At 40.6% G+C, this 23,657-nt stretch overlaps 1 protein-coding gene across 5 annotated transcripts in view; it reads left to right on the forward strand.

The window, feature by feature from the left end:
• SLC44A1 (solute carrier family 44 member 1) overlaps nt 1–23,657 on the forward strand; it is a gene marked incomplete at its 3' end in the record, with an annotated part of 195,687 nt that overhangs the window by 53,520 nt on the left and 118,510 nt on the right. For all 5 annotated transcript variants that reach the window (XR_013967751.1, XR_013967752.1, XM_080819764.1 and 2 more), the window contains exons 2-3: nt 2,358–2,447; nt 11,815–11,957. Coding sequence is in view for 3 of the 5 variants with exons in the window: in XM_080819764.1 (XP_080675890.1) it covers nt 2,358–2,447; nt 11,815–11,957 (233 nt within the window). The remainder of the gene's footprint in view (nt 1–2,357; nt 2,448–11,814; nt 11,958–23,657) is intronic.

A 23,657-nucleotide genomic window follows, 5' to 3' on the forward strand; every position in this document is an offset into this window, starting at 1 on the left:
CTCTGGAAAAAAACTGCCTACTCACTCTTGGTTTTTAATGCTAGTTAGAGTCTCCGGGTAAGGTTTTTCCCCATGACTCACTACTGCTCTTTTGTTTTCTTGTGTGGGTGTCTGGCAGCAAACTATCAAGGGTAGTGGGGTTTTTTTTGTTGTTGTTGTTGAACAATTGAACAGTATAAGGCACTAAACAAGGAGAAAGCATTTATTTGGTTAGCACAAAGGGGTTCAGGAAGGAAGGGTTGTAGTTCATACTCTCTGCCCTCAACATTGATAGGCAGGTATTTTATTTTACTGTAAAGATTTTATTTATTTATTGGACAGAGAGGGAGATCACAAGTAGGCAGAGAGGCAGGTAGAGAGAGAGAGGAGGAAGTAGACTCCCTGCTGAGCAAGGAGCCCAATGTGGGGCTGGATCCCAGGACCCTGAGATCATGACCTGAGCCGAAGGCAAAGGCTTAACCCACTGAGCCACCCAGGTGCCCGATAGGCAGGTATTTTAAAGTTGAGCTTCCTAACCTGGGGTCTGAATTTCCTAGAGTTTTATGAAATTTACGCAAATAGATGCATACCTCCCAAGACAAGAATGTGTACCTTTCATCAGCTTATCAAAGGGTACCTAGCTAAAACCTTTTTTTTTTTTAAATGAAGGGAGGGAAAGCTAATAAGCAAACCTGAGAACCAGTTTCTCACTCTCGCACTCCAAATGCTAATTATACTAGAGGGCTCCTATTATCTCCAGCTGCCTTCTGCTTGTGTGCCCTTTCCTGCAGATAAGCCTTCCCAGATGGCTTCCTGATCTTGTCATGGAAGCCATTGGAGGCCACAGTCGTCTTCTTACAGGAACTTTTCCTGTAGGTTTCCCAAGACTACCATCTCTCTGCCTTTTCTGTTTATTTTTTCCCACAGAGGGCATGAGGCTCTGGGATTTTTGTTCATTAGAAAGCTTAGGGGTGTTATTTCAATTACATTCTGGGTAAAAGGAATTTGTAAGATGACTTGAAAACTTAAGATTATTTGCTGTAAGAAAGAAAAATGTGATCAGGATTCCAATCAATACTTTGCAAATTCACGTTTAGAATGCTTCTAGTTCTTTAGTTAGAGGATCTCTGTTTGATCTAGAAACTCTTTAAACTTCCCAGAAACAGATTAAAGATCTGTGGATGGTAGGTAAGGAGTTACCCAGATCAGTCTGTAAAAATGTTTTAATTCAGTTTTTCCTTCCTGAATCTTATTAGATATAAAAGAAGCTACCCCCGAATAGGAATTCATTTTAATGGGCTTTCTGCCTAGAAGAGGACACATGTAAAGCACATTCTATAAGTCTAGCATCTGGACACTCAAAGAGAAAGATACCACAAAGATTGAAGTTGGAAGAATTTGTTTGTTCTTTTTTAAAATTTTATTTACTTTAAGTAGACTCTATATCCAGCATGGAGCCCAGAGTGGGGCTTGAACTCAAAAGCCCGAGATCACAACCTGAGCTGATAACAAGAGTCAGACACTTAACCCACTGAGCCCAACAGGCACCTCTGTTTATTCATTTTAAAAAGCTCACACTGAGTACATATCTTGGACCCTCCAGTGTCATGTAGATGCCAGGAAATGAGAAGAGGTCTCTTCCCTTGGGACACTCATGATCTTCTGGGGACACAGCTCAACACATTTCAATTCAGGATCCTAAATGCCATAATAGAGGTACCCCCCTCCCCCCCCAAAAAAAGCATTGCAGTCAGTAGTCTGCCTGGCCAGGAAGAACGGTGGGAGTTAGGGAAGACTTCGCAGAAAGGTGACACATATTTGAGTTGTATCTTAAAATGTTCAGTAAGAAACTTGTCAGGTGGGGCACCTGGGTGGCTCAGTGAGTTAAACCTCTGCCTTTGGCTCGGGTTGTGATCTCGGGGTCCTGGGATTGAGCCCTGCACCGGGCTGTCTGCTCAACGGGGAGCCTGCTTCCCCCCCACCACCCCCGCCTGCCTCTCTGCCTACTTGTGATCTGTCAAATAAATAAATAAAATCTTTAAAAAAAAAAAAAAAAGAACGAAAGAAACTTGTCAGGCAAGAAGCAATCTAGGGGACGCCTGGGTGGCTCAGTGGGTTAAACCCTCTGCCTTCAGCTCACATCATGATCCTAGTATCCTGGGATCAAGGCCCGCATCAGGCTCTCTGCTCAGTGGGGAGCCTGCTTCCCTTTCTTTCTGCCTGCCTCTCTGCCTACTTGTGATCTCTGTCTGTCAAATAAATAAATAAAATCTTTAAAAAAAAAAAAAAAAGAAGCAATCTAGGAATAAGTGGTATGTTTGTGCCTTCCTACTTTACATTTAACGCTCACCAGTCTCTTACTGTGTGTTTTCCGTTAGAGCTCTAAACGAGAATGGAAGCCGCTGGAGGACCGTAGCTGTACAGACATCCCATGGCTGCTGCTCTTTATCCTCTTCTGCATTGGGATGGTAAGGACCCTCTCACAGATCATTAGACCCTGGCGGACTCATGATCCAGGGGAATGATGGGGAACTGGTCTAAAGAGGGAGCTTGTTATTTGATTTATGTTTAACTCCTTCTGAATTGCTTATGACTGGAGGTCCTAGGAGACCATTGAAGCCGGTTATTTTTGTCCCATATACAATTTGTTGGTATTTGGTACCCCTTGATACATGAGATAAAATTAAGAGGATTGGAACTGTCCCCTGGACTACATCATTTAAGAAAACCAGACCATGAGACATAAATTTCTGTGAATTGTCGTCTTGATGGAGTGTTGAGCAGAGCCCTGGCCCCTGAGTCCTGAGTATGTATCCAACCCAGTCACACAAGCCTGACTGTTTTTGCACCAGTGTGCCCCTGGGGGATTTGGTGTTCTTTTATATACAATTAGAGTTTGTGCCAGAGGATGTCTACAGTGTTTCCAATTCTGACATCTTTTAGCTCTTCCTAGAGAGGAGGCTGGCTGCTCCCTGCTTCTGCCCATACTCGGCCCCCGCTGCCTGCTGTAAAGAGTGGCATCTCTCCATTGGAGATCAGGGACTTGGTGATTTTCCACTGGGCGTCGAGGGTGGAGGAGCAGAGCCCCTGGTGCAGAGTGTCGGGGGGGCTTTTTCAAATGGCACCCGCACCCTGCCCGGCAGGATTTCTGACACAGGCTTCAGGGACTGGAGAGTCACTGCAGGTTTGCTGCGCTGGGGAAAAAACGGGGTGAAAACAGGGTTTTAAAGCCTGTTTTAGAGTTTTAGAGTTAGAACAGGCTTGGAAATCCCCATCTGGTTTATTCCCCTCATTCTTCAGATGGAAAGCATCAAACCCGGAGATGGAAATGACCATGCCAAGGCCACATTGTTAGTTCGTGGGAGAGCTGGTACCAGAGCCCTGCCCTCTTCATTTCCAGGACAGTGTTGTCTTCTGCCAGCCCTTTTCCCCTTCCTCAGGGGGACTCTGCAGCCGGGTATTATGCTCTCTTTCTTAGTCTTTACAACTAAAACATAAATACCTCTGGCAGCCTTTTTCCACAAATGTATGAGTGTTTTTAAGCCTCATTTCCCCATACCTTTTGTAGAGCTTTTTTAAGGATAATCTGATTCTGTGTCCTCTGCAACTGCTCACCTGGCAAATGCCATTTGCAAACCACAGAACCACCCTAATCCCGACAAAAAGGCATAATTGCAGGGACCTGTTACGCACCTGAAGAAAGGAAAAGAAAGCAGCCGACTTTAAAGAGATATAATAAAGCAAGTAAAATGAGGAGAGTTCGTTTTAAAGATAATAGATGGCTCAGTTTCATGAAACCTAAGATATTTAGAAGACATCAGAATACCCATTTCCTCACTTAGGACTTGGAAGATGTTTTCAGGAGTCTACTTAGTTTAATGGAGTAGTTCCTGAAATGCAGTGTGCATGCCAAGTGTGGGAAAGATTTTTTTTTTTTTTGCTAACAGAATTAGCACAACCTCTCCCTACTCCCTGAATTATTCCCGAGATGGATGGCAGCTGACCTTTCACAATTATGTTTATAAAAACATGTACCTGCCACTCCATGTGCTTTTGATTTTCTATGCTAAAAAAGCTCGGGAAAGTGCAGTCATTAATGTTGATAGGCTGATTTGGGAGTGACTTAGAGTAGGGAGCTATCTGTTCACTGACACATTTTAATGCAATGGTAATTAATAGAACCTTGATTTCAGTGCCATGGCAATTAAGACCCACTCTGTATACTTTTAAATGCAGGCAGAGTGTTACTTGTTTTGGAATGATTTTTTTTTAATGGATTAGTCTCATGCAGTTGAGCTTACCTCACATTTTGCCATGTGGGAACTGGAGAAATTTCCAAGTTCTGTTGCCATACGGACACAGCAGTAGAACAAAGTTTTTGTCTTCTGTGTATTTGTTTTGTATGGTTTTTAGAAGTTTTTTTTTTCTTTAGGATTTCGTTCTTTTCAGAGAAACGTTCATCAAACGTTTGTTGAGATTATCCTATCCTATGCTTGATGTTTTTGAATGTATTCATCTCATTAAATTCTCCCATTTACCTTATGAAATAGGTGTTCTCCCCAGCTTACAAGCAAGGTGTAGCAAGGTTAAATAGTAGCTTGTCCAAGAATAGAATACTGGTAATATGTGACAAAGGTAGAATAGGAACTAGAATACTAGTTCTAGTACTAGAACTAGAATACTCTTTTAACCTCCTGGTGTCTGCTGCTTCTGTCATCTCGGGGCCAACCCGAATCTTTATTCATTGTCCTTACTTGCAATTCTTTGCTCATTCCTTGATACCTATCCTTTGAAATATTTATTTATTTATGTAATGCTTTGAAATATTTTAAGACCTTGTCTCATTTCATTCATCTTCACCATTAGTCTTTTTACTTACACGCATTCACCTCTTCATAAATATTTGTACCTTTATTTCCTCCCTTACATCCAAGGTTTTTTCCAGGCCCGCCTTCCATGCTTGCCTTCCACATTTGAACTTTTATCAATATTTTGAAATCACTGGACATACATTTACTCTGTTCTAAAAAAAGTTGCATGTAGCATTGTACTTCTAAATTTCTTTTTTCCCGTAAGGTAGCAGTCAAGTGGTTCTCATTTTGGACAAGCTGATTATCTATCAGAAGCAGCTAGAATTTAGAATACTCTCCTGGGTCCCTCCTCTGATTCTGACTTAATCTCTGTATTTGCAGTGTTCAGCCAGGGTTAGGATTCCTGTTTTAGGTGCCAATAAGTTTTCTCTTCTTCTTTCTTTCTTTCTTTTTTAGAAGAGGGTGAACAGGAGAGGGGTAGATGGAGAGGGAGAGAGAATTTCAAGCAGCCTCCACACCTAGCATGGAGCCTGACACAGGGCTCAGTCTCACAACCCTGAGATCATGACCTGAGTGGAGATCAGAGTTGGACTCTTTTTTTTTTTTTTTTTAAGATTTTATTTATTTGACAGAGAGAGACAGAGAGCACAAGCAGGCAGAGAGGCAGGCACAGGCAGAGAGAGAAGCAGGCTCCCCACCGAGCAAGGAGCCCGATGTGGGGCTCGATCCCAGGACCCTGAGATCATGACCTGAGCCGAAGGCAGCGGCTTAACCCACTGAGCCACCCAGGCGCCTCCAGAGTTGGACTCTTAACTGACTTGACCACCCAGGTCCCCCAATCACTGAAGGGTTGTGAGCAAGAAATGATGTGACCGGGTTTAGAAGGATGGCCCTGGTAACCAATGTTATAGATGGTTTATAACACATTATAAAGAGGGCCCGCTTTGGAGGCTGATGGAATAGTCCAGGGAACATGTGGAAAACCTGAAATAGCGTCGTGATAAAGGAGAGGAGAGAGTGTCATCAATGTTGCAGACAAGGGGAGGCAGAGTAAGGATGACTAAGAGGTTCTTGTATGAGGGTTCAGAGTAGGGTTTTTCAGACCAAATCTGACCGCAGCTTGTAAGTTCCAAACCACAATTTCTGTGTATGTGAAGGAACAAGAATGAGATGGATAAACAAAGCACTGTGTTAAGAGCCAGAAAGTCACCTGATTATACTCAGTGAAGAGCTCCTTGGTAAAAACAACTTGTAGAATGAAGCGTGGGCCACGTGGCCTGAAGATCCTTCTCATGTTGGACAGTGTGACTCCATTCTGTTTCGAGCAAAAGAGGTATGGGTGAGAAGAGAGAAGAGATCCATCTGGACCCTTTCTGCCCAGATGAGGCAGGAAAGGGGGGCTCCTTGGCCCTGATAGGAGTGCTCACCATGGACAGTGGTGACGCCCTACCACGTACTCCTGATACTGGGTGCTGCTTACTGCGGACTCGGGACTGTTCTGCATGTGACGCAGAAACGTTTACATTTCACAGCTATACAATGAAGTCGATGCTGTTGTTAATATCATTCTCATTTTACAGATAAGAAAACAGAGGCACAGGGCTATGTTAAGTAACTTGTCTAGGTTACACAGTGGCAGGATTGAACCTGGAAGAGAAGAGGTCTAGAAGGCGAGGCTTCAAGAATAGTCCTTCCTTTGTTGCCTGGAATTGGGAACAATAGAAAAGTTGTTGTTTGAAACATGGACACAGTAACCTCACCTGCCAGGAAAAAGTGGTCTCGTCAGGATTTCAGATTCTAAGCAAACAGTTTAGCATTCTTACTTCCTCTGGTGCAGTTAGGAGGCGAGAGTGATGGCCAGAGGCATGGAGAAGGAGACCGAGGAGTCCGCTCTACTCCATATCCTTACATGTGCGGTCTGGTAAAGAACGATATGCTACCAAGGCAGACAGGGTAGATGGAGGAAAGGAAGGTGGCTTGGGGAAATGTGGAATGAGAAGATGAGTTTGGGAGAGGTAGGGTGTGGGTAAAGATAAGCAAGTGGGAAAGGCAGAGTTGGGAGTTTTAGAGAAGGCTCTGGACTAGAGCTGGGAGTATGAGACGACATTGCATACGTTGTCCCTTCAGACTACTTTCAAGGACCTTTTTTATTTTTTAGCACTTGTCTACTTCCCAGCGCATAGTGTTTCTACCTCATCAACTATTGTTGAGCATGCAGCACAAAGTGGAAGACTCAAAGACTGACTGCAGTGTTGAGTCATCTGTGCGATGGTCTGAGCTCTGGCAGGATCAGAGAGTAGGAATAGCACGCCAAAAATTACCCTGAGGTTACCTGATCCAAATACCTGCCTCCTTTCTGTTAAATCTTTGTTTCATTCTTTTTTTTTTTTTTTTTGGAATTATGGTAAAATACACATAATGTAAAAATTGCTATTTGAACTGTTTTTAAAGTTTGAATCGATTTGCTTTTAATCCACTCTTGTTTTTTGTATCCTCGGTCACTGTACTGGACCAAATGTGTTTATCCTACTTCCTGCAAGTATAGTCTGAAACATTTTACTCTCTACCTACTTTTCCTTAGGATCATAAAATTTGGGACGAGGAGAGGGCTTTATAGATTAATCTAGTTCAAGCCTCGTGACAGATAAGGAAACTGAGTCTCACTATTTAAAGTGACTTCCCCACAGTCATAAGGATCGTTTGAGGCCAAGCTGGGTTCGGTGTCTAGCATTCCTTGCCCATGTGTTTTATTTCTTTTATTCATTGTTTCAGCTGCCCATGAAACTGAGCCTCTCTGATCTTGCTTCCTCACACCTCATTATTTTCTGATCTTTTGAGAACATGTCAGGTCTTTCAGGGTAAACTTGATGTCTTATAACTCTTTCGTCCCCTGCATGACGTCTTCTGTTTGATTGTGCTCGATAAATGCTTATTGACAGGCTTTTTCTGGGCTTCCAGTCATATATGCTTATTGCTTCTTTCTTCTTTCTTAGAGTAATACATCCTATTAAACTTCAGAGAGATCTGGAAGATTGGGAAAATGTTTAAATTTTTTGTTTGTTTGTATAAATATTAGCTCTGCATCAGACATTCTTATCCTGTCTGCTGGGTCCTAATAGCCTTTCAGGTCTCAGGGTTCTACAAAGAGGTGAAACAGAAGCCAAATGTTACTTCAAGGTTTGACAAATTAGTTATTAGGAGATTGACTCCCAAGCTTTGGTTGAGTTTAGGGATGGAGGTAGAGGATTAGGGATAGAGCTAAGGAGGTAGTATTTGAGGAAACAGGGTCTGGGCGTATTTTCTTGAATCCCTGGGAGAGAGCTGTAGGAGTAAGTTCTTTCTTGCCCGTGTTTTTATTTTGAAACATTTTGCCATATTCATATTTCATCTCCATCTGCCACACAGGTTTTGGCTGACCCATTTTTTTTTCCTGCCCCCCAAAACCGAAACGAAGGCCTTCTGCCTTGCTCAGTTGCATGTTAAGCCTCCAGGTTTGAAATTCAAACATGCTTGTGAAGTAAAGTATGTCCCTCCTTTTGACTAATAGTGAATGAATCTAAGCAAATCCTCCTTCTTACATTGAAATAATGAGCACAGTTCATTAATTAGCAAACGGTCTCTCTCCCGCTTAGGCAATAGGTAACTTAACGAGTTTACAAGATCTGGCTTGGGATCCACACCACCAGATGCCCTGATCTGACTTGAGTCACCTCCTGTTCGTGATTCCATTTGTCTGCTCCTCCTCTCTCTCGAAAGAGCTATTCTGCAAGCACTTCAGTAACTCAGTCCTTCTAAGATTTTTAGCCACGGTTCTCTTCCTTACTAATAGGCTTACTTTCTCTGCTGTGATCGCTCTCTGCTATAGGCGTATAAAAGCTTTCCTCATCCCCCTTATCATTTGCTTCATTAATATGATTTCCTTCTCTTGAATGCCTCTTCCTCCCCCTGCTTAGAGCCATTAAATTATTGAGTGCATTCTGTAAAGTTTCTCTCATCCTATTTTAATTTAATGTACCACATTTTTTTCTCATATGAAACTATATTGCTTCCCGCATTTGGATTTCAGAATTTTTTTTTTTAAAGGTGATTGTATTTTTAATTATATTTGGCCTAGTTCCCCATTGTCAGTACTTCTACCATATGGGAAGTCCCTGGGATAACAGTCATGGTTTCTTCCTATCTTATTAGCTTACTTTTTTCTCCTTGCTTTCTCCCCTGAAGCTTCTCAACCTCTCTTCTCTAATGGCTTTGGAAGCTACTAAGCAACTAAGAAATTTAAGTGGCCTGTGTGAAAATACATCAGTGTCCCATTTTACCATATATATGTAACGTTTATAATTTATCCTCTGTCTACATCCCAGAGGGATGTGAGATGGCTTATGATTAAAAAAAAAAGAAAACTCACATGTCCAACAGTACTGTTAAAAATAGTCAGAAAGGGAAATCAGAAACCATTTAAAGGAATCTGTAACACAAAGTACTTATCAAACATAAGAAAATTTCTATAAAAAGTGAAAGAAGAACATAACCTTTTAATTATGCAAGGGCTTTGCTATTTCAGGCTAGTGAAAGAAGATTGTAATTGTGGTCTGAATGTTTCTATGTAGTGACACAGTTACTGACAATATCACTCATTTTCCCCCTAGAAATTTTTGTGCTAAAGGAGAGAACTGAAGGAGTTTTTGGTTAGTCCCCAGTTATTGGTGTCAACTTCTGTAGTCTGACTTTATCCTTCAAATTTCCCACGAACAGCTACCATGTCTTATGACCAGCCATGTACCAGACCAGCTAGGGTTTAGAGATGCATTATCTCCTTTAGTCTTCATCATGACATTCATATCTTCTATGAAATAGATGATAGTGCTTTGTGAAGGATGAGGAAGGAACACTCCAAGTATGTAATTGGATCAAAGTCACGTAGGTAGTAAGTGGTAGAGCGAGGGTTTAAATCCAGCTCTCTCTGGGTTCCCTTTCTGTTACTCTCTGATTCTTCTTGTTAAAGAACTGTGTTGGAAAGGTTAGCTATTAAACCTCCTAATGTTTACCTCCACTTCCAGGTTTTGTTCGGTGTGGGATTTCCTAATTGGAAGTTCAACGATACGTTTAAAATGGCGTACTGGTTTGCACATTTGTATGTGTGCAGGGGCTTAAATGTTTTTTATCTCATGTTTTACGGTTGGCTTGAGGTCCTGACATGGAACTATCTTGCATTTTCCCATGGAGGAATCCGGAGAGACGGAGGGGGCAAAAGGCGAGGGTGAATGAGTGGGTCCAGACCAGCCTCTGCCTAAATCCTAGTGCAAGCAGTTAGCTGCTGCTTGGAGGCAGAAGGGTACTAACATTTTTATTGAAACAGACACTTACATGCATTATTTCATGTGATTCTCATAGCAGCCTTTGTGGTAAGTGGTTTTATTCTCAATTTATAGACGGGAATACTGAAGCACAGAGCATTAAGCAGGTTTGGCCAATGTCACACAGGTAGAATATAGAATCATCAGTATTCCATTGATTGGTGAAGGTTTATCTGACCCCAGAACCCGTGATCTTTTCCTTTACACATTCTCATTTCTAACAACAATAATAGCTAATATTTATTGAGCTCTAACTGTGTGCTGAGCAGGATTCTTACCATTTTACTGGATTATTTCACTTAATCCATACAGCGCTCTTATGAGCTATACACTCACTATCCCATTTTACAGGTGAGTAAATTGAGGGACGGAGACTTAACGTAACTTGGCAGGGATCAGAAGGCAGTTCAGTCCACTCTGGAGTGGACTTTTTTATAAGCCGTAGTTTCAAGCAGTTTCTATTAGCTAGAGCCACACTCTCCCTCCTGCCCCTTTCCTCAGCTGCAAGATAAAACTAGAGGGGTTATTTAGAAAAAAAGAGTTTATTTGCCTTTTTAGGAAAGTATGTTTAAGAGGGAAACACTCCTCTTGGAGGAAGTGCATGTGAGGACTGTACTGAGCGCCACGGGCCCGAGATCTAGCTGAGCTGCTTACATGTGTCCTACTCATGAGACTTGGCTAGAATACACTCAACAGTGATAATCCCTGCCTTCATTGGCCACTTCGTGAAGGATAATAAAAACTCACCCTTTTAATGACCACGTTGCAAGATTTTTCTAACCCCACTCTTTTCGCCCAGTTCAGTTTATCAGTAGTGATTCACCTTATTTCCTATTGTTATGCCTGCTAGCCTGCAGTGAGTGTAGGCTGGATTGCTCTGTCTTGGTCAGCACGTACTTGACTCAGCAGGTATGACACATTCCCGAAGCATCTGCCATTTATTTGCCTTTGGCACTGTGATGAAGCCTATTCCCAGGAAACGGAGTGACCTTTGTGGCACACAGACCCAGTGCCTCCCTCTCCTAGAGTCTGCAGTATTAAAAGCATGGTGGTGTTTCATGGCATAATTCTTTGGCTTGTATACAGCTTTACTGCAGGAAGGAAACAGGAGTGTTGCATGCACCAGAGTGATAATTTAAAACCCACACACCTATTCTGCTTTGAGTTTTTTTCTTTCATCTGTTGCTCTTGTCCGTTTAAAGAGCTCCTTTACAACCAAATAAAAGTAAAGAATGAAGCAAGCAGGGTTTGATTTAATACTCTGATCTTTACTAGCATCTTTGGCGTTGGGCAACTTACTGAACCTCTCTGGGTCTCAGTTTCCCCATCCTGAGGATTAGCGATAATGTCTGGTAAGCACTTAGTAGGAGCCTGGCACAGCATAGATGTTCCATACAGAGAAGCCGCTGTTACAATTATAAAATGCATAGACGATCTTATGATGTCAGAGCTTAAGATTTGTTTTGTTATGGTAGTAAATAGTGTTTCCCTGTGGACTTCTCTGTGCTGCTTCTGTGAAATCCCAGGAAAACAGTAGAATAGTGTTTGCAATAAGGAAAGATAGCTCTTTGTTCCCTTCAGCGGACAAAAGAAGCTCATTATCGTATCAAGTAGTGACTGTTGTTATTGAACTGGTTTATTTGTATGTTTTTTCTTTTTTTTTTTTCTAGGGATTTATTTGTGGCTTTTCAATAGCAACAGGTGCAGCAGCGAGACTAGTGTCAGGATACGACAGCTATGGAAATATCTGTGGGCAGAAAAATGCAAAGTTGGAAGCAATACCAAACAGTGGCATGGACCACACCCATCGGAAGTGAGTAGACTGTTGGCTGAATGAAGGGGGGTAGAAAATCCTGCTTTTCTTACTGTTATAAAAATATCTTACTGAGTATTTTTATATGACTCCTGTTGGTGTTTTTATTTTTATTTTTTTAACTGCCCACTCAAATTAGTCCTGTTTTTGGTCTGTAAATACATATCCAGGAAATAAAATTAGCTGCCAAGTTAAAATTAACTATCTTGAGGTTTTAATGAGTAAAGGCTTGATTTGAGAGGGTTCTACCTATACTCTCTTTTCCCATTAGCCTTTAGATTGTACATGAAGTTGTAACTGAGGAAATAACGTAATTATTTTTTTCTTCCTAAGATTGTACTTGATGGGGGACAGAGGGATGATAATGGATTTTGAAACATTAAAGGTATAACGAAACATTATGTGATGCATCATTTATAAGTACAGTACACATCAATTTCCAATTTTATGAAAGATAACATTTTCTTTGTCAGACTTTAAAATTTGTTTTGTGTTCTCAAGCTTCATCTTTTGCATTTTATGAAATTCCTGTCTTAATTGCCTATTTTCTTCATGAGAGCTGTTATTTCATTTTTAATGTCTGTGAGGAAAATGTCATCAAACATCTTAGGTATGATGTCAATATATTTGTCCACACCGTATATTAATGTCCCATCACACTTGATTAGACAAGCATAATAAATGAAAACAGGTCTTCAGAATTAACCAAAGTAATGGGTTACTCAATTCAATTAATAAAATTTAAGAAGCATTTTCCAGGATATAGTAGCTTGCTTTATTTATTTATTTATTTATTTATGATTTTATTTACTTATTTGACAGGAGAGTGAGCACAAGTAGGGGGAGTATCAGGGAGAGGGAGAAGCAGGCTCCCCTCCCCGTTCATCAGGGAGCCCAATGTGGGGCTCAATCCCAGAAGCCTCGGTTCATGACCTGAAAGGCAGACGCTTAATGACTGAGCCACCCAGGTGCCCCATAGTAGCTATATTTATTATTAGATAAATCTGTTTGTTAAATCAGAGCCCTTCCTGAGAAGTATAAGATTAATTTGATAATTTCACAAACTTGAAGAAATCCAGATAGTTAATCATATCTCAGAGATATTTCCCCATTGAAAGAAGGAATAATGCATTACAAATAAATAAAATTTCAAATAATAACAGTGAATATTTGTGTAGCATATCATAGTTGGCAAGCATATGATACCATGCTGTGAGGTAGGTGTAGCAGAGATTTAGAGAGATTGAAGTGATTTTCTCAAAAGTCTGGTTGGTCAGTGGAATATCAAACACAGACTATGAGCTTTATTCTGGATAAGCACCTGAATCCCTTGACAGAAGTGAAAATTGGACTCATGGAGAGTAATTTGGAGGATTTTCATTTATCGCTTTTTTAATTGCTTTATAGAATTAACACAATGTTTAGGCCTTGTGTTATTTCTGATAACAAGATAGCCCATCCATATATTTTTAAACTTTTTCTTTGGAAACAATTTTAGACTCCTATAAATTGCAAAATAGTACAGAATTCCACATCTTTTGTTGTTGTTGTGGGTAGTGTCTATGCTGTCCAATACATTTTGACTCTTCAATGCTGGTGACATGTACCAGATATGAAATATTACCAATTAGGTAATTGTGGAGACAGGAAAAGAGCTCTCTTCCCTCAGATCTATTGCTCACATGAGGTCATACTCATGTTTATGGCTCCCTTTATAACTTGCTGATGGTTCCAAGCGTATTGTCACCATAAGGTTTGTGTAAATGTCACTCTTCACACTTAACCTTATGGAAGTTCATTTGATCAATTTTTAATTTCAAATCCTTGTATTTTCTATATACTGATAATAGATATTCTCTATATACTATATGTTCTATACACTATATATATACGTATGTATACACACACACACACACACACACACACACACACACACCGTGTATATATTTATGTATATTGGTCTTTTGCAAAGAGAGCCTGCTTATTATTCCAAAAAAAAGTGGTTACTTTTCCCTGAGTGCTTAAGCATAGTTGGGAGCCATTCATGGATTGCTGTAGAAGAAATAGTTTTCCAAGTGTAGCTATACTTTAAGTATAAATGTTTGTTTGTTTGTTTATTGAGAGGGAGAAGGTGAGAGAGACTCTCACCCGGGCTCAGTCTCACAACCCTGAGATCATGACCTGAGCCGAAATCCAGACACTCAACCAAATGTACCACCCAGGGCTCCCTGTTTATTTATTTTTTATCTCTACTTATCCTCTGCATGTAAACATTTTAGTGCTGACCCATCTAAGTATTCTATCTGTAAATGAAATATATATATTTTTAATGACTCATACATTTTGAACATACCTTTCTCAGGTAAGTCTATCCTGTTTGGGTCTTAAAGAAGGCACAGTGCCTTTGTGTTTGTTACTTTTACTCCATCTTCTTCTTTTTCTTGCCAAATGCATTTGTTTCCTCCTTTTTCATTCACTTCCTGATATATCTTTGTCTTCATTACTACCATAGCTACCATACCTACCATAGCTGTAGAATTTTTTTATATCTGTTTTGTCTGTTGCTGCCTCAACTTGATCTTGATCACTATTTTCTCCCATTTCTTATCCTCAGTAAGTATCAGTACCTGGTACTTACTAGGACCTACCTCCATACATATTTGTTGAATAAGTTAATAAATAAATCCTCTAAAATCTTGAATACAACTAACTCTTTCTTGCTTTAATGAGTATTGTTTTCTCCGTCAGAAAGAAACATTTCTCCCGTTCTTCATGTGGCTAAATTCTACTCATCCTTCAGTCCTCACTATAAATGTTATTTCCTAGAAAGGTCTTTTTTGATCTCACAATTTAAATCAGGTATTTAAAAATACTTTCTCACGGGGTGCCTGGCTGGATCAATCAGTAGAGCATGTGCCTCTTGATCTTGGCGTTGTGAGTTCAAGCCCCATGTTGGGTGTTGAGTTTACTTAAAAAATAAATAAATGAAAATAAATAAAAATATTCTCATTGTGTCCTATAATATGTGTAAGTACATATATATTTTGTGATTATTTATTAAACGTGTCTTCTAAGTTCCGTGAAAGCAGAGATGAGGTCTGTTTTCAGTACTGTATCCTCAGTACCTGGAATGTAGTAGACATTCAAATGTTTGTTGAATGGGTAAAAAATTTATTTTCTTAAAATATTTTCTAGGAAGTGAATTACCAAGTTTGAGGATAAGATTAAGACTGCTAATAAATATTTTAAGATTATTCATAAAAATTGTTGATGAATGTGGCTTTCCATTAAGTCTGCTCCATTTACATTCCGGCCAGTGTCTGAGATTGCTTTATCTTTGCTAGTATTACTAGTTTTTATTTTTTTACTCATTTGGTTAACCAAGAGATGGCGTTTTACCGTTTTAACTTGCGCATCTTTGGTTATTCGGGAGCATGAGCCTCTTTACCGCCCATGTTTGTTGACCTCAGGACAACTGTTGTGCTAGCATATCTATTCTTGGCCTTCTAATCTCTAATCTTCTCCATCCTTTATGCTGTGATAGGATTAAGTTCTTTCAAACACTTTTTATGTTCATTTCCCTGCTCAAGAGCCTTTACTGTAGTGTTGTTGATGGCTACAGTATTAAAGGTGAGCCCACTCAACATTCCAGGCTTCCAGTGATCTAGACCCATTGTATCTGTTCAGTCCTTTTCCGCTGTTTCTCAGTGTAATAGTAATGTTCAAGAAACTCATTCTTCCTGTGTACCATCCCCTCTCCCTCTCTGCCAATCTGAATTCTTGAAAGACTTAAGGTGTCCTAACCTCTTCATGAACTATTTCAAAACAAACTTTATCCCATAGTGATCTTTTATTACCCAAACTTTACTATCTCAGATTTGTTTTTCTGTTGCCTCAAAGTCCTTTTCCAATTATAATGTGTGTTTCTTCTGCCTGTAGTAATTATCATTTGCTAGGTAACAATGTTACTATAAACTTAGTGGCTTAAGACAAGATACATTTGCTATCTCATAGTTTCTTTGGGTCAGGAATAGGGTATAGCTTAGCTGGGTCTCCTGCTTCGGAGTGTCTTGCAAGACTGAGATCAACGTGTTGCTCAGGGCTGGGGCTCTGCTGGGAGTTCCCCTTCCAAACTCATATAGTTGGCAGCACTCCGTCTTTCAAGACAGTTGGACAGAGAGCCTCAGCACTTTGTGGCTATAAGCCTGGGGCCACCCTCAGTGCATGCTATGTGGGCTACTCTATATGGTGGGTTACTTCAAAGCCAGCAAGGGATAGTATCAGTAGAGTCTGTTAGCAAGATGGAAGTTAAATTTTTTGTAATATAATTATAGAAGTGATATCCTGTCACCTTTGCCATATTCTACTTGATAGAAGCAAGTCGCAAGTCCCATCCAAAGTCAAGGGGAGGGAATTACACCAAAGTGTGAATTTCAAGAAGTGGGAATAATTGGGGCATCTTAAAGTCTTCTGCCACCCTGCCCAACTGTTGTCTTGCTGGAGTGTCATGTTTTGTATAGCTCCCAGATTTGAACACCTGAGAGTTATTTCATAGGGGCTTATTGAATTGCAGTAATAGAGGAAGCAACAAAGCTAGAAGAAGACTAGGAAGGGGAAATGCCTTTGTCCTATTCTAATCAGAAAATTTCAGGGATGCCTGGTTGGCTCAGTCAGTTAAGCATCTGCCTTTGGGTCAGGTCATGATCCTGAGGTCCTTGGATCAAGCCCCAGTTTGGGCTCCCTGCTTAGCATGGAGCCTGCTTCTTCATCTCCCTCTGCCCCTCCCCCTGCTCATGTGTTCTCTCTCTCTCTCTCTCTCTCTCTTTCAAATAAATAAATAAAATCTTCAAAAAATGTTGAAGATGCCAGGGCGCCCGCCCAGGTGGCTCAGTTGTTAAGCGTCTGCCTTTGGCTCAGGTCATGATCCCAGAGTCCTGGGATCAAGCCCCACATCGAGCTCCCTGCTCAGCAGGAAGCCTGCTTCTTCTGCTCCCACTCCCCCTGCTTGTGTTCCCTCTCTTGCTTCTCTCTGTCAATAATAAAATCTTTAAATAAAATCTCTGTCAATAAATAAAATCTTTTTAAAAAAAAGTTTAAGATGCTAAGATGACTATAGGATTCTATTAGTGGTTAAAAAAAAGGCAATATTTTATTGCCTTATCATCTTTTTTTTAAAGGTTTATTTATTTGACAGAGAAGGGGAGGGGCAGATGGAGAGGAAGAGATTGCATCTAAAGCAAGCTCCACCAGCAGAGAGCCCAAGGTGGGGCTCGATTCAGGACCCTGAAGTCATGACCTGAGCCAAAATCAAGAATTGACTACTTAACTGACTGAGCCACCTAGGCGCCCCTGTTGCCTTCTTACTCTAATTATAATGTGTTCTTTTTCTTCAAGTAATATTTTTGACCCGATCATATATATTTACTGCAGTAAGAAGGCTGTAAAGGAAAATGGCAGATAATATTTTATGAGATACAGGAAGACCCCAACTTCAAATGGATTATGTTCCCAGTTTACTTTCAAGTTGGTTGAGATATGTACAACTCTTCTGCATAGAAACTGCTATAAATAAGATTCTGAGGCTCACTTAACTCAGGAAGCTCATTTATCTTAGAATCATAGACTGTCAGAGGTGAAAGGGATCATCAAGATTATCTAGTGTGTAACCACCTTAAAACATCCTGTCAAATATTGGTAAGCCTTGTGTGTAACCTCCGTAAACCACCCCATCAAATACTGGTTGAGTGCCAACTGAGGCTCAGAGAAGAAAATGACTTGTTTTGTAGTTGAGCTATTATTATGTAGCAGAGATGCTAGAGAACAAGTGTAAGCCTTATAGTCTTTTTGGGGGGGAATGTGGGGAATGGGGTAGTAATAATATATTTGAAGTCTGATCGACAATTCCAAAATTCTACATTGCCTACCATTTTCAAAACCCACCATTCTTCTACGTTCTACATTGCCTACCATTTTCAAAACCATAAAGCTAGCTTTACAGTGTATGTGTCAATTTTTAGAGTATTATTATTATAGAAATTGTTCCCAAAGGGGAAGCCCCCTGTCCTCCATATCAATTTGGATAGAATAGGGCTGCTTCTAGTTCTAAGATACCTGGATCTGTGGATATGGGGACTATACTAGAGCAAAGCATCTAGCTCTGTTGGCCCCTGGGGAGATAATTGGAGGAGGGGGGGAGGTGCTATGTTTCCACTATGGATGTTACCTTTGTCATGGGTACTTGGGGTGGGAGAGGCTATGGCAGGGTGGCAGTGACTCTTAGTGTGCATAGGTTATTGGAAAGCCAGGTGTGGGTATGTAGAGAACTGGTTTTAATCTTTCGTACGTAGGTATTACGTCACTTATTAGAAATGTTTTCCCCATTCTGCAAAGAATCCTAACACAGAGCTTAGTGACTCTTTCTTTGTGACTCTTAAGAAATTTTCTCAGTGAGGAGGTACATGAGATAGGTCTCACTTACCAGTATTGATTTTTTCATAGAGGTTCCAAAGATACATTTTTTGCACAAATCTAACTTTATTCTTTATCTTTTTATCTTTCCTCTAAGGAAGCCATTTAAAGCCCCAATCACTGATAAAGGCTCTTTGACCGTAAAATGCCTCTCAGATTTCAGATAATCAGTATTAACAGGATGTACAGGAAATAGAGGTCTGAGGAGGCTGATGGCATACATTTGTAAGTAAAATCTATAGGGAGCATTTTGTTTGAGACCTTTTTCAATTACCTTCCTTACCTGTGGCAGGGTATCTAATGCGAGTTTTACTTCTTTTTTTCAACTGTTTCATTCCCCAGAAATCCACAGCATAGAATGTACGTGGTGGAAGGGCTCTGGAGATCACGGAGCCCCTTCATTTTACGGGTGAAGAGACTGAGGTTTAGGACACATCAGCGACTCGATGAAACGATAGTATCAGGACTAGCACCCACTCTTGAATGCGCAGTCTAGTGCTCTTTGCATTATTTCCTGGTGAGCTACACAATGATTCCAGTTACCCACCCTTTTTTTTTTTAACTTTTAGGGCCTACCTCTGAATTTTTTTTTAAGATTTTTAAATTTTTTTTTAAGATTTATTTGTCAGAGAGAGAGAGAGAGTGCGCATGCACGCACAAGCAGGGGGAGCAGCAGGCAGAGGGAGAAGCAGACTCCCCACTGAGCAAGGAGCCCGATGGGGGACTTGATCCCACGACCCTGGGATCATGACCCCAGCCAAAGGCAGACCCTTAACCAATACTGAGCCACCCAGGCATCCCCCTCTGAACATTTTAAGATGAAAAACTTTTAGTAGAATACGCAGAGAAGAAAGGGCAGGTTATATAAATTAATAGTTAAAACTAAAGAAACTTTGAAAGCTACACAATCTATGAAGGCTTCAAACAATCTGAAGGCAATTTGGTGGTGGCCCTGGAACCACTGCTATATTAGGTGCTATTGCAGCTGTTAACAGATGGCCACCAACTAAGGGGCTTGAAACAACAACCTTCTCTCTAAGTCAGAGGTCTGCGTGGCAAGGCTCAACTGATTCCCTGTTCCAGGTTTCACAAGCCTGAAACAAAATATCAGCAGGGCTGTGTTCCTCTCTGCAGGCTGTGGGGGATGAATCTTCTTCCAAGCTCATTCATGCGGTTGCCAGAATTCGGTTCCATGTGATTGTCAGACCGAGATCACATTTCCTTGCTGGTTGTCAACGAGGGGTCGTCTCGGCTTCTAGAGGCAGCCTGTATATCCTATAGCCTATATTCTGGGGCTCATGGTCCATTTCAGTTAGCAACAGTCAGCCAGATCCTTCTCATGCTTAAGTCTCCCTGACCTCCCCCTTCTTCAGGGTAGCATCTTGGTTCTAGATCATCCCTTTGGGTGGAAGGATTTCTCAGCCAATGACTTGGGGTTCAGGGACAGTCATTTGAAGTAGGGTTTTAGAGCCTTAGGTTGGAGGATCTGAGCAGGACTTGCCTTCTAGCAAAGGGAAAATCAAATAAAGTAGGCTTCTGGAGGGGTGATGGGGGTGGAAACTGGTGAATGGATGGTCATGTGGGTTCTTGGGCCACGTGGCAGCTCAAGAGCCCATCTCTCACGAGGATGGAATTTTGAGTTAGAAGGCCAGGCTTGGTTCTCGTTGGCTGAAGAACATTGTGTACAGGTTGGAGTTCTGTAGGACATGCTGGCTGAAAACTGGCACCCACGGTGAAGAGCTCCTTACTCTTATCTCATGGACTTACAGAGGCTTCAGAGAGGAGAGACAGTGCCTTTCATTCACTGCTAATGCTTGGGTTTTACAGTGTTCAGGGTATTCTTCAGAGCAGCTCAATAGATCACCTGCTCATTCCTACAGCTAGAGATAGGTTTGAACAAATGGAGATATTTTAAGCCTTCAGTGAGTTTGGTTTTGCTTTGGGGGAAAGCACTGTCCTCTTTGTGTCTTGTCAAATAGTCTCTGATTCTAACATTAATATCACCTCTCCTACTTGGCTCAATGCGAAGAAAAGAAGCCAAGGTAGATACTCCGTGTGAACTTGCATATGTGGACTCATTTTGTCACAAGCTGATAAGCATTTGAAAACAGTAACACCTCGGATGTTCTAAATGGAAACTTAAGAGTGTTATTTATGCCCTTTCCCCTAAACTTTATTTTTCTCTCATGGAAAAATGTTAGAAGGTGTAAAAATGATAGGTAAATTTTCTGAAGGCAAATTTATGGAGGCATCTTTGGATTTTTTTTTTTTTTTTTTGCCATATTTTCGGACCGCGCCCCTCTTTAGCTTGAATTTTAAAACTTTTTACAAAGGTAACATCTGTGTTACTAGTATAATTCTAACTTTAGGATAATACTTAGTATGGATAATACTGCTGGCAATTTGAAAGAAGAGATTCAGTTACATACCTTAGAAAATACAGGAGTTGAAAGCTAAAATGTGTTGCAGATTCTGAATAGGGAAGTAAAAAGCCACTTAGAATTCTGAGATGGCATGCATGCGATGAGGCAAGGATGGGGTGATTGGTTTTTCTCTGTGTTACCTGCTTCAGTGTATATCCTCCCCTAGCTACATTAAACAGCTGATTATACATGCTCAATCCAGACTTTCACTACTTGGGTTGGTTCCCAAGCAGGCAACTGGAAAGATTCTAAAAAGCTCTTGTCATTGTATGTAAGCTCATAGATAATGACCTTTGTAATATATTTTAGGTAATTATTAACAACTTCAGCTGTGAATTTTAAAGTCATTAGTTTGCCATCTATTTATTTATCGGGACCTGAATATGAAGGCAACTGAGAAGTTGGAGGGTACACAGTCCATACATGACCACCCTCACTTCTGACACTAATTTTAAGTTTGGGTCCCTAAGACTACCTTTTCTTCTGACACTAATTGCAAGTTGAGTGGTCCATAAGACCATACTTAGGAGGCCTCACAGAACTCACTGAAATCTATTATACTCACAGGGAAGAACTACAGATTAAAACCAGCCAATGAGAGAAGTACACAAGGCAGGGCGTTCATTGTTTTCTCCCTGTGGAGTCAGGACATTTACTTCGCTGGCACTGAAATGTAATAGCACACATGGCACATTGCCAACTGATAAGCTCACCCAAGTCTCAGTATTCAGAATTTTTATCGGGGCTTCATTATGCAGGTATGGTTCATTGTGCATGAGGCTGATTCCGTCTCTAACCCCTCTTAATAAGCAGAAAACACAAGATCACTCAAACTCCTAGTCTGCATGACATTGCTGGTCTTTCTAAGTGTGGTCAACCCCTTGGGCACCTGGCTGGCTCAGTCAGTGGAGTGTGCAACTCTTGATCTCGGGTTGTAAATTAGAGCTCCATGTGGGGTGTAGCAATTACTTAAAATTAAAATCTTAAGAAAAAGAAAAAAGTGGTTAACTGCTGCCCTAAATTCTATCTGGTGCCACACCCTAAACCACACTGGTTGGACTATCTGCTATGACCCAAAGCCCCTGGCAAATAAAGACACGCCTTTGCCCAGAGCAAAGTCAAAACCTTTCTCTGAGTAGGTTAAATTCTTTACTGCAGACTTTGAGTGTGTGGGATTTAATTAGGGACACTTTAAGTTGGATTTTGTAAAGTACATTTTTCAAGATGAAATTTGAAATTTTTTTGTTTTATTAAGGTGTAATTTACATATAATAATTTACTGTAACTGGTAACTGTATACAGTCACTCGCCCTCTATCACAATCTGCACTTCTGTTGCCCCCTGAAAATTGCCTCATACCCCTTTGCAGCCAGTTCTTCTTCCATCCTTGTTCCCAAGCAACCACTGATCTGCGTTTTGACAGTATAGTTTTGCCTTTTCTAGAATTTCATATGCTAGAAATCATATAGTATATTGTGTTTTGTGTCTGGCCTCTTTAACTTGGCGTTATAATGTTAATGAGATTCATCCGTGTTGTTAAACAATAGTTTGTTCCTTTTTTCTTTTTTTTTTTAATATTTTATTTTTTTATTAATTGACAGAGAGGCAGTGAGAGAGGGAACACAAGCAGGGGGAGTGGGAGAGGGAGAAACAGGCTTCCCGCTGAGCAGGGAGCCTGATGTGGGGTTAGATCCCAGGACTCTGGGATCATGACCTGAACCAAAGGCAGATGCTTAACAACTGAGCCACCCAAACACCCCTATTTTGTTCCTTTTTAATTACTGAGTGGTATTCCATTGTGTGGATATATACCACATTTTGCTTGTCTGTTCACTACTTTTTGCATATTTGGGTTATTTATTTATATAAAATAATTTTGTTCTATTGTAACTAACACTGCTTTGGAAATCTATGCATGTGATGCTGTATGGATATGTATTTCATTACTCTTGGATAGATACCGAGGTTTGGGATTGCTGAGTCATGGTGAGGTTATGTTTAACTTTATGAGAAATTGCGGAACTGTTTTCCGGAGGTGTTGCACCATTTTGCATTTCCACTCTGGCTGGTGCGTAGGGGTGCAAGAGGACTTGGTTCCAGGGGTTCCAAACAGACCAGGTTTGGCTGGTCACATGTGCATGTGATGGTATTTCCTTGTGGTTCTAATTTGCATGTTTTAGTGGCCAGTGATGGTGAGCATCTTTTTAAAGTGTTGGTTAACCATCCATATATCTTTTTTTGTAAAGTACTTGTTCAGATCTTTTGCACATTTTTTGACAACTTGATTTGTTTTAAAAACTCTTAAGAGTTCTTTATATATTCTCTTTATAAGACCTCTGTCAGGTATGTGTTTTGCAAGTATTTCTCTCATTTGTGGTTTGCCTTTTTGTTTTCTTAATGGTTATCTTTTGACAAGCAAGTTTTTAATTTTGATGAAGTCTAATTTATCCGTTAGATACATTTAAAACACACACACACACAAAGATGTATATTTTTTTAATGGCTCATGTTCTTTGTATTCTGAGAAATCATTGGTGTAATCCCAAGTCATACAGATTTGTTTCTGTGTTTTTGTAGCAGGGGCACAGGGGTGCAGGAGCACCTGGCTCCAAGGGTCCCAAACAGACCAGGTTCAGCCCCTTGCCCCTGATAAAATCCAAAAGCAGAGAGTCACGCTATGGGGAAACAAGAAAGGAATTTATTTCAGTGAGGCCAACACCGGGAAGGCAGCTGACTAACGTCTCAAAGACTGTCTTCAAAGTGCTGAAAATACTTCTAGGTTTATATAAGGAGAATATGGGACAAAGGT

Source organism: Martes martes (assembly GCF_963455335.1).
Source record: "Martes martes genome assembly, chromosome: 12".
NCBI lineage: Eukaryota > Metazoa > Chordata > Mammalia > Carnivora > Mustelidae > Martes > Martes martes.